At 36.6% G+C, this 13,866-nt stretch overlaps 1 protein-coding gene across 7 annotated transcripts in view; it reads left to right on the top strand.

The window, feature by feature from the left end:
* Positions 1–13,866, top strand: part of CNOT2 (CCR4-NOT transcription complex subunit 2) — a 94,734-nt gene that overhangs the window by 60,232 nt on the left and 20,636 nt on the right. For all 7 annotated transcript variants that reach the window (XM_030002904.2, XM_030002906.1, XM_030002907.2 and 4 more), the window contains 3 exons: positions 7,447–7,513; positions 10,858–11,005; positions 11,625–11,807. In XM_030002904.2, coding sequence (XP_029858764.1) covers positions 7,447–7,513; positions 10,858–11,005; positions 11,625–11,807 — 398 coding nt within the window. The remainder of the gene's footprint in view (positions 1–7,446; positions 7,514–10,857; positions 11,006–11,624; positions 11,808–13,866) is intronic.

The raw sequence follows: 13,866 nt of genomic DNA, 5'->3' as shown, positions 1-13,866 counted from the left end.
CAGAGGTTTCTTCCATCCTGATGTAGTAGAAGCATTTCTGTGATGGATCGAATTCAGGTGTTCCTCTGGCGTGAGACAGTTGCGTGAAGGCAGGTGTCAGTGGGTTTGTCTTGTAATGGACACGATGGTGGTGATACAACGAAGGGGTGGTCAGAAGCTGTTGTCAAAGCCTTTTACTGCAAACTTCCATCAAAGTAATTTATGGAACCTTTACCTAACTCTTACTGTGTTTTAAAATATATGGCCTTATAAAGAAGTGGTACTTTTACAAGAGAGAAAACCCTGAAACAAGACTTAGCTTACCATGGAGACAGAGATCCAGAATCTTGCTAAGTTTGGGAAACTACATGTGGAAGGGTTTAATCAGTCTTCTGGAGACAGCTTTGGCTTTAGGGTTGCTGAACACCATGTTGTTCCAGCTGGATTGTTGACTTTCTAATGCTGTTTTTTAGGATTCTAAGGAAACCTGTGGTATCTTGTTTCCCAAGGCATCTTTCTTGGCATTTGCCTTAGTCATTGCACGAGAGCTTGTTAGCTTAGTCATAATTTAACTTAAGATGCTGCACATGGAGTTGTAAGTATTTAAGAATTCCCATTGAACCCTCTTGTATCAGGAGCAGTCGCAGCATTCATGCAAATGCTGGCTGATTGAATAGAGCTGTTTTACATTAATGGAACTTGTAGTCTGAATAGTTTTGATCCATTTGTGGAGAAAAAAAAAGTAAAGCTTATTTGGGGAAGAAAATAGATTAATGTCTTTAATTATAAATGGCAAATGAATATTTTCATATGCATTACTTTGCATGTAAACATACTTGTAGATTTGACTGAATAGTGGGTTGGTTTGCTCTGCTGGCTTTGTGAAACACATGGCTTAAGCTTTTTTCTTTGAAGTGTGAGTTGCAAAGCAACAGAGTTGCTTTTTACCTTCCCAGAGAGTGATTAAACATTCTTGGCATCTTTTAGTGAGTACATAATATGTTTCTTTAAAAAACAACAACAAACTTTAAGTGAATGAAAATTGCAATGCCATTACTGAAAACAGTTGGAAGGACTTGCAGGCGATGAGATTAGAATCAAACGATGTTTTAGTGAGTATACCCTTTCAGAGCCTATTGTCATTCTGTCTATAGCTTGTGTTTTCATAATAAAGTTACACAGTATGAAGAAAGAACAAAAAGTTTAGAATGCAAAATGCAGCCTTTTACTGTGTCACCTACAAGTTTGTACCTGGATGGGTTTATCAAATAAAGCAATACATGATAAACTAATTCTACTTAGAGAGGAAAATGGGGTTTTATCCTCTGTCACAGAGTTTGCAAAAAGTATGTATCTGAATTGAAGTTATTTCACATCACTTACTTCACAATTTGAAATTATATCATAAGGAAATTAATTTCACTATTGATGACTGTAGTATATAATTTTCACCATGATTGAGTTTGTATTTAGATTTTTTTATAGAAGAACTAAAGGACTCTGGTAGGTGTTGTTTCTGTACTTCATCTAAAAGCTGTATTTTACTGCATCTCCACTTAAATCAACAATATATAATAGTTTTTGTATGTCAGCTTTAGCATTTGAAGTGGTTCCTTGGACCAGATTAATTCCATGCATAAAATCATCTGTCTTTCCTAGAGGGGGAGGTTATGGTTTCTTACACAATAATTCAGTTCACTGAACATATGGTATTGTAATATTGGTGGTTTACATGCACACTGTCTGGGTGGTTGGGGTTTTGTTTGCTTGTTTGTTTTTTAGTTTTTCATATGCAACTGGTTATTTAATTGAAATAAAATATTTGCTTTGTTGTCCTAGTTCTTAATCGCTTATGGCATTTTTTGTAGCAGCTTTCAATGAGTTTTCAGTAATCTTTTGGCTCATTAATATACTGTACCATCAAACTGAATGTCTCTGCACAGGGAGAATTTTTTTTTTTAGAGTTTTACTTTAATAGCCATGTTAATCTCATTTAATAATGTCATTGTCATTTAAAGGCAACATCTTGCCTTTAAGATCTTGAGATACTGCTGCCAACAACAGTGAGGTCCTACCTCCTTGTGCTTCCCAAGTGCCACTGGAAACAGAAGACCACAACTGTAAATGATGAAATCTGAAAGATCGAATAAAATTTCACTGATTTTTCACTATTGTATTTGTTTTTATATTTCACAAATAATTTATACCAGTAACAATTTTTGCTTGCAAATAATATCCTGCAAATATACAGCTTTCAAATTTTCATCATTGATCTCTGATTTTTGAGATTTGGAAATATTTTGTTGTAACGTGTGAATTTTGTGAACACTGTATTAAAAAGCATTATGTAATCTAGAAGAGGACTAATAATAATACTAAATATTAAACTGGTATAGAAAAGTCTTTTTTTAATCTCTTATTTGTTGGTTTGATTTATTAGGTTTGATTTATTTATTTTTTTTTATGTCACTATAGCACTTTCTCCTTTTGAGGCTGTGGGTCAGCTGTTTTATTATTAAATAGTGCAGCACAGATGGCAGATACCAGAAATAAAGTAGTGCAAATACAAAATGATGCTGATGTTTGCACCCTTGCGAAACCCGTCGTTTATCAGGCCAGATATTACTCACAGACTTACTTGCTTATTCTAACGTGTTTTGCTTTTAGGAATTGACTTTGTGGCGCTGGAGTGATGTATTTTAACTTCAGCTTGCGTTGTGTTTAGGAAAGTAGCTTTAGGCTATAACTGCGTAACGTAGCAGCCTTTGCAGAAGCGTCTCTTTCTGCGTTTTCTTGGTGCCGCCGTGCCGAGGTGCGCTACCGCGGCAGGTCCGGTGCGGGGCAGCTGTCCCCGCGGTAAGCTGGGGGTTTGCGTGGAAGAGGCAGGGTGCTGCGGTGCCGGGGGGGACGCGGGAACCCCATCAGCCAGCTCTGCTGCTGGGCCTCCTCCTGCCACCTCCCTCTGCTTTCAAGGAGGCTGCAGCCTCTGTTCACCAGCCTCCCGAGAGGTTTGTAAAATGCAGAGGGTTTTTTTTCCACAGTTCTGGCAAATTTAAGCAATTGCTGGTGCTGTTTTTCGAGATTGTTGACGCTCTTAAATGAACTTACTGCAGTAAACTCAGCAAGAGTTGACAAAAGCGGTTACAGTAAAATCTCGTTCATCGCTAGGGGTAGGAAGTTGCCTGATAGCACATTACGGCTTACTGATTTTTGGTGTGGACCAGTCCAGAAAAACCGGGCCATCTGCTTGCATCATCAGTTGGTTTGAGTTTAGATGCAGAATCTTCCATGATCAGAACTGCACTGTGACTGTTTGAGACTTGCGAGTAAAATGATGTTCACATCTTAGTTGACTGTCACCAACTCGGTCCTTCAGCCTGCCAGTACAGCCTGTTGGTCCTTCTGTGTGCCAGCAGAATAAAGCGCACCCTTCGTGTTACACAAGGTCTTGTTTGCTCAGTTGTCTCCTTGCCCTGTGGGAAATGCAAGTCTGAGGCCTCCTCCGTCTCCTAACGTGTCCAGGGAAAGCCAGTTGAAACAATCTGTCTAGTTCAGTCATGCTCGGTTGGAATAGAAGCAGAAATCCTGTGCTATTTCACAACTGGGTTTTGTAGCTGTTAACCACCGGCAAATTGATTTAAACCTAAATGCCAAAGTTTAACGAGTGGAGGTTTTTTTTTGCCTACACATGCAGCAAAAGCTATAGGTGTCAGAAACTTGCTCAACGATTTCCTTAACTCGATTGAAGATTACTAGTCACTTGTTTAAAGAAGTTGGTATTGTATACACAACTGCTAGAATATTCTGTTCATTGATGTGATTGCAGTAATTTGCTACGTTTTGTTTTTCAAAGGTTGTTACAGGTATAATTCTGAGGATTTTTTTCCTAAAATACTGACATAATAGGGTAAAGCTTAAAAGGTCTTACCAACTGGAAGAGGCTTTAGTCACCTTAAGGGTTAGGCTGCTTTAGTTTTTATTAAGATAATCATGATCTTTGGCTGTTGCAGACTAAAAGAAATTCAAGAGTGACTTCTAGCCACTGTTGCAAGTACACTCTTGGAGAGTTGTTATATTTTGTGTGTCATGTGGCTAGTAGTCCAGTCAGATAATATGATTGCAGAATGCCAGAATGAATATTTTAAATACTACCAATAGTGTTCATCTTGAATCTTCATTATCTTTGGTAGACCAAGTTTGAGTAGCCTATAATAATGACTTAGAGGTTGTGAATGCAGATAAATGTCTGGGTAGCACAGGTTAAGGTTTTGGCTAATTTAGTTGTTTTGTTGTTGACCTAAATTATGTGGAAATAATAGAAAAAGACGACAAAATTTTAAACTGGACCTTACTTAGCTATGACAGAAAAAACATTCAATACTGGGGAAGGTTTTTTGGGGATATTACAAAATAAACTATTCCTTCTCTGTGACATTTGAGAAATGCTGCATTTAATCAGCCTGGAACAGATCCACAGAAATTTTTATTTATTTCTTCTTGAGGCTTGTTATCTTTGATGTTCTAAGTATGTTATGACTTTAAGAGTAGTTATTAGACTTATTGAATTTAATACTTGGCCTTTATTATGGTTTTCTATAAAGGTTTCTCTACAAGTCATTTTGCAATTAACTTTTCATGTAAAAGCAAATGGCACAATACATGTGACCTACTTTGCAATGTTTCAAAAGAAAATCCAATTTCTAATAAGCAGTGTTCATTAAGTATTATTTGCCATTCCTTTTAACTGAATTTAAAAAATCAAGTAGTACTCAGTGTAGAAGAGGTACGATTCTTTTTCCTCTTTTTCAAGTAATCTAGTACCTCTTAGGTCTGTGATTTTTTTAAAATAGTTTTTTTGTATCTAAGTTAACATTATAAATAAAAGGTTTTTATGCTGAGCTTTGTACCATCATCTACTAATTATATCACATGCCATCACAGCAATTTTTGAATGCCCTGAGTAGCTGTTTTTACAGGATCTTGTTTTTGGCTTAACTGTTTTGCTAACCTGTCCTAAAGCTAGTAGTACTTTTTGACTGCTGTTTCTATCTCAATATCTGGTTGGTTTGGGATTTTTTTTTTGCCTGTGTGCCCTTGTCATTGTCTCTGAAGGTATCTCGTAACCTTTTTCTCTCATTTTTTTCCTATGGAATTACAATTTGCCACACCTTGCAACATGTTCTTGGATTTTCCAACTTCTCAAAGTTGAATGTTTTTTTTTTACCTCAACATTTTACTTTGTCTTTCCTTTCTTAAAATCGCTGTATGAGCTTGTTTTATCAATGTTTAACAAACATCAGTTTGTTAGTTTGGGTGGGGAGTGTGCTTTTGAAGTCTGTCTCCCAAGTATCCCCACTTCAGCATGCTTTGGTTCGCATTGCAGAGCAGTCTTGGTGTGAGTGAATTTGATTCCTTCTGGATCAAAATAGCCTGGAAGAGATGCTCCAGCAGTGCACCAGACGTGTTCTAGTCACTCACAGGCAACCAGTCCATGGCATCAGGTGTTACAGTCACGGCTAACTAACTCCAGCTAGAAATGCATACAGTATGTACGTCAGGCCCTCAGGATCAACTTTCTTGTTTCACAGATGCACCGCGCTCTGGCTACATTGCTTGCTGGTGCAGCTGTGGCCTGTGAACTTTGCTGTATGAGTGCTGAGCTGAAGCCACTGGTAGTTATTTAAAGCGTTCTTTTTGTTCACAGCCATTTCTTCACTAAGAAAGGAGAGCTTTGGTCCAGTTTGGCACATACTTTAGTTATATTTTTTTCTGCAGGAAGTTTTTGTCTTAGTATTTCAAACCTCTTTGTGTATGCAAGTGTGAATGTTTATTGCTGTAGTTGCTTACTATCAAATATGTGCACCTTGCTCAAAGTATGTGTGAGTATGTAATATTTTGGGGTGATATTTTTGATATGTTTTGTGATGGTCTACAGTAATTGCCTGCTGTAACTTCTCTTCTCATGCCTTCTGTATGTATTCAAAAAATCATAAATACTTTGTGATTTACAGACATGAATGCTACTTTTGATATTTAGTGTCTACCCTGCATATCTTCTTTCTCATTTCTACCATCTAGATTTGGCCCCAGTATAGACAACTAGCAGATTCAGTTTATAAGGTTTGTTTGAGTTTTGTCTAGATTAAGTCAACAAAGCAATTTATCACAGTAAAAGCTATTTTGTTTTGAATTCTTTACTCTTAAGTTGAAAAAGCTTGAAATCCCCTTATGTGTAAGAATCCAGACATTCCTTTCCTTGAAACCATCCTAAAATTCAATCCAAGTCCAGACTACTGCACTAAACAAGCAGATATTTGCCGATTGGTTGGTAAGTATGAGTAGAATGTTCTGTTGTGAGCTGGATGGATTAGGTCAACTAATACCTCTTCTTGTTCCAAGGGCCAATCAGCTATACCTAATGTTGATGAACATCTAATCTGTTGTTAAAAACATCTAGGGATGGATGCTCCAGCGCTTAACTCTCCTTAAGATTGCAAAGGGCTTTTTTTTTTTCCAAATATTTAGCCTAAATCTCCTGTTTCTCAAATTCATTAATACTTTCCATTTCTGCAGCAGCATGGAGAGGTGGTTTATTCTTTTCCTCTTAGAGCAATGACTGGAAGCCTGGTGTCATGTCCCTACCTTAGTTGCCTTCTTTTTGGAATATACAAACCCAAATCTCAATCTTTCTTCATAGATCATGATTTTTTTTGTTTAGATCTTACTCTTCCCAAGAGTCTCTTTAGTTCATCACATTTCTTGTGTGATGTCTGAAAGTTGACAAAGAAGGTTTTAATGGAAATATTTGGTAATATGTGATATCTCTAAAGTAGGCATAATAGAGCAGGAAAGATTATTTCTGACATTTCTACATCTTACCTATTCATATGGTGTATACAAGTGTGCAGCTAGCGCTTAGGGCAGCGCATTATAATTTTAACATTGGAATCTTACCTGAAGTTCATCTCTTTCTATATACCTGCTGCTACCTAGCCACTCATTTCTGACCTTTTACTGTTGTAACTGATAATATGAAACTTTGCACTTGCTGTTATTACATTGAACCAGGGATTGATCTGCTTGTATGATGCATGTTTGGGGGGGGGGGGGGGAAACCCTATATCTGATTTAAATAACAGGGTACTCCTTCTTCTGTAAAGATGGGTCTTTTAGCTACAAGGATAGAAAAACTGAAAGCTTTTAGAACTTCTTCCTCTATGCTATTTGTCGCAAGTAAAAGTCTGGTTTTAGACATGTAAAGTCATACATTTTTATTGACATGTAATATACTTTTACAGTTGTTACTGTGCAGGTATTTTGGGGAGTCTCTAAAACTTTTGAGGACTTAAAAGGAGTTTTCAGTTGCTGTTTGACTTTCTTGGCAAAACAATATAGTGTTATAAACTTTTAGAGCAAGATAGCACAGTATCTTGGTGTCTTTAATAAACTTTTATTCTTACATTTTAGATGCTGGCATCACCATCAACATCAGGTCAGCTGTCTCAGTTTGGGGCAAGTTTATACGGGCAACAAAGTAAGAATTCTTTTTATTGATGATATGTTTATTTTATGCTAAATATGTTCTAGTTTCACGCTCTTTGGATAAAGAACATGCATATGGCTTTGTTTTCTGGTGATTGTAAAAAAGACAGTATGTCTCCTTATTTGTGTGTTGTTTTTTTTTTTTAAGATACATTTGTGCTTTGCTTAGTATGCATTTTTGCAGTGTTTAGTATGCAAAGTGTCATATATTGACACTGTATAGCTGTTAAAAATCCAAATATAATCATCCTGTAAAGAACGTCTGTGATTTAACTGCGACTCTCTGAAGGAAAATCTAAGGAAAGTGAGCTGGGCCAAAATGAGCCTAGCTCAGAAAAATATGTAAGGAATAGAAGGAAATTATACCTTAAATTGTAACTGTTATTTCATGCTCTACAGGAGCAACTGAATCTTGTGTACATGCTTGGCAACTCGCATTTGGCAAAGAACTATGCCAGTAAGATTATTGCCTTCTGCACCACTGTTTGGGTTTTTTGTCCTCATACCTTGAAGATTTTTTTTCTGTATCTGCCATTCTTGTGTATACTGTTGCAATAGAAGACCTATGGAGCAACAGTCACAGTGTGTAACACTAGCCACCTAACTTAAGGGCCAGCGTTGAGAACTGAACCTCCTTGTAGCTGAGAGGTGCATCCAGAAAGTGACTCAGAATATCTTAAGTTAGATACAGTTACACAAGTAAAACAGGTTTGTGAACATCTCTCTTTTATCACTATATGCTTTTGAATGCTTGCAACTTTCTTGCCAAGTGCATCTGACTTGGATTCTAAGGAAAAAGTGTCTTCGGAGTACTTTAGAGAGTCTGGAGTTTTTTATTTGGACAAACTAAGAGCTTTGTCTGCTAGATGCATGGCCTTTACAACTTCTTTCGGCTTTCTTCAAATAGTTTAAAAAATACAGTGGTGTTTTTTTGGGGTTTTTTTACTATCTCAGTGGCTGTTGATGAGTGACCATGTAAAATAAACTGACATTTGATTATGCTACTGAGATTTATATGAGCAGTTTCTGGCCAGTCTGAGAGTCGTGTTTGGCTCTTGACTTTTTGGGTCCTGAATCTGGCACTATTGAACCTTTCAGATGTAACTGTATAAAGATACTGAAGTAGTTTATTCAGTCTGTTTATCACAGTTATTTGTTGTTTATTTTTAAGGTTAACTTTTTTATCAACTTTGTTATTAATTCAGTTGGTTGTGGTGCCTAGGACATAATCTCTCTAACATGGAGACATGCATGGCTAAAAACTAGAAAGTAAATATTATCGGGGTTCAGTTTCTACCAAATATTGAGAAAAAGGGGGAAGAAAATTCTGTGTTGAAGTCAATGCTTACGATTAAAATACTTCTAGGAGAAACAAAGCTGATAATGCCTATGTGCTTTTAGATTGGTAGCTGTCATTAAACAAGATGTCATGCTATAGTTAATATAACTTAACTATTGGGCAGGAAATCAGCCACTTCATTGATCAGCCTCCAATACAGCCCATGCAGATCTCTTGTCTCAGTTAAAAAAGTGGAAAAAGAAAGCATAAGAAAAGAGTCTGGGTTTGTTTTGGTTTTTTTTTCCCCTTATGGTTAATGTTTCAACTGCCCCTCCTTGCCAGCCACAGGAGTATGGTTCTACTTCACTGTAACAGCCCTACTCATTAAAAATTCTAGTTTAAAGAAAGCCAACAACAAGAAATAACCATCAGTGTAAAACTGGCTTTGCTGAAACAAATGTTTGCACAAAATTAACCTGAATATTGTAATCATGTTTTTCAGTGTACTGTATCTAGTTTGGAAGTGTATGTATTTTTTCTTTACCTTTTTTTTTTAAATTCCACATAATTGGTAATCAGTGTGAAATATTATTTATAATATATATTTATGCTCATTGAAATTATTCTGATGCAGCAAATTGCCAAAATATTTACAGTGAACACCTTGATATAATCAGCATTTAATGAAGTCTTAGGAGGCTTGTTATAGCAAGTCACACTACCTCTTAATCTGAATGTATAGATCCGAAGTGTTATCAAAACTGTTATTGCAAACTTGGATTGCAAATTGTAGCGTAAGACACAGACAGAAAGCAGTTCTTAAAGTGAGAGCGCTAAATGACCGGGAGGTTTCTTCAGATCTTGTCCATTGTAATAACCTGAGCGTATGCTATGTCCGTTCTTTGCATTCTTAGTATTTAATCATGCTATACACTGGCATATTCAGCTCTTCTGCAGGGGTGATCCACCATGGGAGAGTGTTGATTCATCATCATTTTTCTTTTGTTTGGTCTGCAAGATAAGGTTTTAAGTTCTGTGAGTCTACCTCAGCAGCCTTATGCCAAAGCAATAGGGACCGTTACTTATAGCTATCACATTTTATATGCTAAGTTTGTTTCTATTGATGTGTTGCACTAAATGACTTTTTCTTGTCTTTGAACATCATTCCGAAACTTCATAAGCACAGAAAAGTGATGTGAGAATGATGAGAAACTTCATAAAGTTTTTGGACATTTTGAGACAGGGCAGCAACTTGTTATCTTTTGCTGTTCTGAGTTAAAGTAATTTTGTTCTTCACTTCACTGAAGTGCTTACTTTATTCTGTCACACCCAATTGTTTGCATCGAAAATACTTTTGATCACAATGTTAAAAATCTTCTGTATATTTTTACATGCTAATAGAGGGCAGTTAAAATTCTGCTTGCTTGCTTTTCCCAAAAGATGGAACTTGACTTGATCGTGGCCACTGAAGTTCTGTTATCAAAAAGAAGCAACTTAAACTTTACAGAGAACTGGCCTAAAATGTTGCTTTTGTTGTCCTAAAAGCAATGTTATTGTTAACTAAATATTCATAACTTTATTTTTTTTATTAAAGGTTTGCTTAATTTTTAGCAAGACAGATCACTGTTCTAAATACTCGCCAAACATATACCAGTTTGTTCAGAAGTAATTAACGTGTTTCTTGAGTGCAGTTGCTAATTTTCTCAAAATGCTGCCTTTTTTGAGATAATTTGTAGATTTTCATGTCCTCATCAAAAACCTCAAAACTGAACCCTTTCTCTACAGTATGCATCTCAAAGGAAACAAAATTTTGTTAGTGACTCAAATACAGAAATTCCTTAAAGAGCCTTTCTAAAGTTTAACAGAAATGGGGCTAAATTTGAGATAATTGGGATTCTACTATGCAAAGAAGGACTTAGTTTTTACACTGCACTTTCCTTCAGTCTTTACACTTTTTTGTAGGTTGTCAGCATAAATTGTTTCCATCTACACCTGATGGAGAAGACTTTGTTCCTGATTGCTCTATGTCTCCACCCCTCTGAATTTTTTTTCAATAGGTGCACTAGGCCTTCCAATGAGGGGAATGAGCAACAATACCCCTCAGTTAAATCGCAGCTTATCACAAGGCACTCAGTTACCGAGCCACGTAACGCCAACAACAGGGGTACCAACAATGTCACTTCACACGCCTCCATCTCCGAGCAGGTATTTATTGATAGCCAATATTTCTGCGATTGTGTCGTTCTGCAGAGCTCTTGTTAAATGTTCTGCATATTTTGCCTCAACTACTTTACAGTCTGATTAATTAAAATAAGAAGAAAAGTAGTTTCTATTGACCACTGCCTGTGTTAGGGAAATAATACTGTAGAACAGTAAGGACTTACTGTAAGACAGTATTTGATTTTTGTATGTAAAGGACAAATTGCTGGCAAATTCTGCTTCAGAATGTAAGACTGTTTTTTGATTGTTCTGGTAAATGTACGGTTAAAATTTTTGTATGGATGTCATACACCATATAAGAATATTAAGGTAGCAGGTCTGAAGTGCTCATTAACTAAAGAGCTGTGACACCTTCTCAAATGCATAATACTTAAGTATTTATCTAAACCTGACCAAGGACTTGATTAGTATGTAATGGGTCATCTGGTATTTCTGAAGAAACCCAAAACTACATTAATTATAGAGAGTAATCCAAACATGCTGTATTGACGCTAAGCACAAATTAAGTTGCAACAGCTCAGAGTCCGTCCTACGTTAGTAATCTAAATGAGTAACCAAATACTATTGTACAGATTCATCTCTGTGGATGGTTTTTCTCTTTCAGGGGGATATTGCCTATGAATCCTAGGAATATGATGAACCACTCCCAGGTTGGTCAGGGCATTGGAATTCCCAGCAGGACAAACAGCATGAGCAGTTCAGGGTTAGGCAGCCCCAACAGAAGCTCTCCAAGCATAATATGTATGCCAAAGCAGCAACCCTCTCGACAACCTTTTACTGTGAACAGGTAAGGCTGTTTAGTTGGACCATCCCTGTACAGCCGTGGACATGCTTAAATGCTGCTCTGGAAATCTAATTTTTATCCTTTAGAATAAAGCTCAAAAGCTGCTTCGTGTGTTCTCATCTCCTGGCAATAAACTTTGAAGCTGCTTTTAATATTCACGCAAGCTTTTTGAGGCCTTAAGCTAAATTCTGTTTCTGACTATTGAATTTCTACTGCTGCTTCTTTAAAATATGTGATGTTTCTCATGTGCTCACAAGTTTGTTTTTTGAAACATATCTTGACTTTTGGGTATATGCATCCATTTTAAGACTATTCATCTATGAGTTTGGGAAGAAGTAAGGCAAGATTTAAAAACACAATAGTTATTCTGGAAGAATAGTTAACTGATGCAGACACAGTAGGGACTTAGTATTTTCTTTTTTAAATTCAGGAATAATACAGAGAACAGTGGTTTGTCATTCATGTAAGGATTTGGTGCTCATTTGGATGCCAAAAGCTTCTCAATCACTTCTGCTCTTTTTCTAACACTGGGCAAGATTCTAACATCATAAATCATTAGGCTTTAACTGTGGTTTGGTGCTGTGTTTATGCTTAGTTCATGCTGATAAACTTGTAGTAAAAAGTGTGTTTGATTCTAATTATTTAATGTGTGTAGTCACAGCTTCGCACAGCTGACTGCTTTCCAGGCTTCATTCCACAACCTCACTATCTCTGTGCTCCCAGTTTCATCCTTTTTTCCCTTTAGGACCTTCCTTAGGGGACTGACTCTTAGAAGGAGCACAAACAAGCTCATGGCAGTCAGGTGCCACCTCTAACCTGACCTAGTATTTTACAAAATGGATAAAGGAAGGTGAAAACTAATGTCACGGTCATCTGAAAACTGGTCAGGCTATTTAGTTCTGTAGTTTCACACTCATAGAGGCATAAAAATGCGTTTCTCAATCACAGCAATAGAGACTTGGTAGTAGCGGTTTATGTTCTTGGAGTGTGAGAAGACTTTGTATCTTGCCCCTGATTGCATAGAATTTGTCTTTTCTCTCCTGTGATGTATGGTGGCATGTAAAGGAGATGAAAATTTTAAAAGATAATTTTAGATTTTAAAGTATTTTTGAAACTTGAGCATCACAAAAGGTTGAAATAGTAATATACTTAAAAACTGTACATGCAAAGGACAATGATTTTTGGAGATTGATGTATGTATAGAAAGTACTTGTTTAACTATCGTTCAGCTGTAGGGTAGATAATTAAATCCCTGTCTGTAGGAGCATTTGAATTAAAATCCTCATCTTTCACTGTTTGCATTGTATATCTCATTTTCAAGAAGCTACAATTTTTACAAGTTGAGAAGGAAATATCACTGGAACAATGACAAGTTCTTATTTCATAGTTTATTAGCCTACGGAAGTATAGTAGTGGTACATATCCAATCGTTAATTGATATATTTAACAAAATTTTGAATTTATACTTGGAAAAAGAAATTTATGGTTTTTCCTTGACAGGTGCATGAGTTATGTGACTTCCAAGAAGTGTTTTCTGAATGGTTGCCTTAGTTGGAGGAATGAAAGTTTTTAGGTTTTTGAACCTAAAAACTACTTCACTTTCGCTTTCTTAGTTACATTGGTAAAACAGGTTACAAACAATTGTAGAGAAGTATGCATTTTGTGGCCTAATCCCTTTCCTATCCCTGAAATTCCTAACATGGTTATTTCTAATTACTTTAAAAGCAAACAAAAATACCCTTGCATGAGAAATACTGTCTGTCACCAGGCTAGATTATATGCCCTCAAGACCAAGTTGTCTCCTGTTGGTGCTCTCACCAGGTCTAGAATTCACAGATGATACCAGGAATGTGTTTCGTCAGATGTGTGAGGTGTCAAAGATCTGGATGCCTTTCGGATACACTACCTTGGGGAAGCAAAGCAGGACAGGACCAGCCTTGGCTAACTATTCCCTTTCTTGATGTCTCAATCCAAAATGAGGCATTTAGGGCTATTTCAAATTGGAATGAAATGCTTCAGAATTGTAACTGTGGAAAAAGTCCACGTAGGTAAAATTTCCACT

The sequence above is a fragment of the Aquila chrysaetos genome, chromosome 26 (genome assembly GCF_900496995.4).
Source record: "Aquila chrysaetos chrysaetos chromosome 26, bAquChr1.4, whole genome shotgun sequence".
Lineage (NCBI taxonomy): Eukaryota > Metazoa > Chordata > Aves > Accipitriformes > Accipitridae > Aquila > Aquila chrysaetos.
The sequence above is the reverse complement of the archived record's forward strand: the minus strand, read 5'-3'. Positions and strand labels throughout refer to the sequence as shown.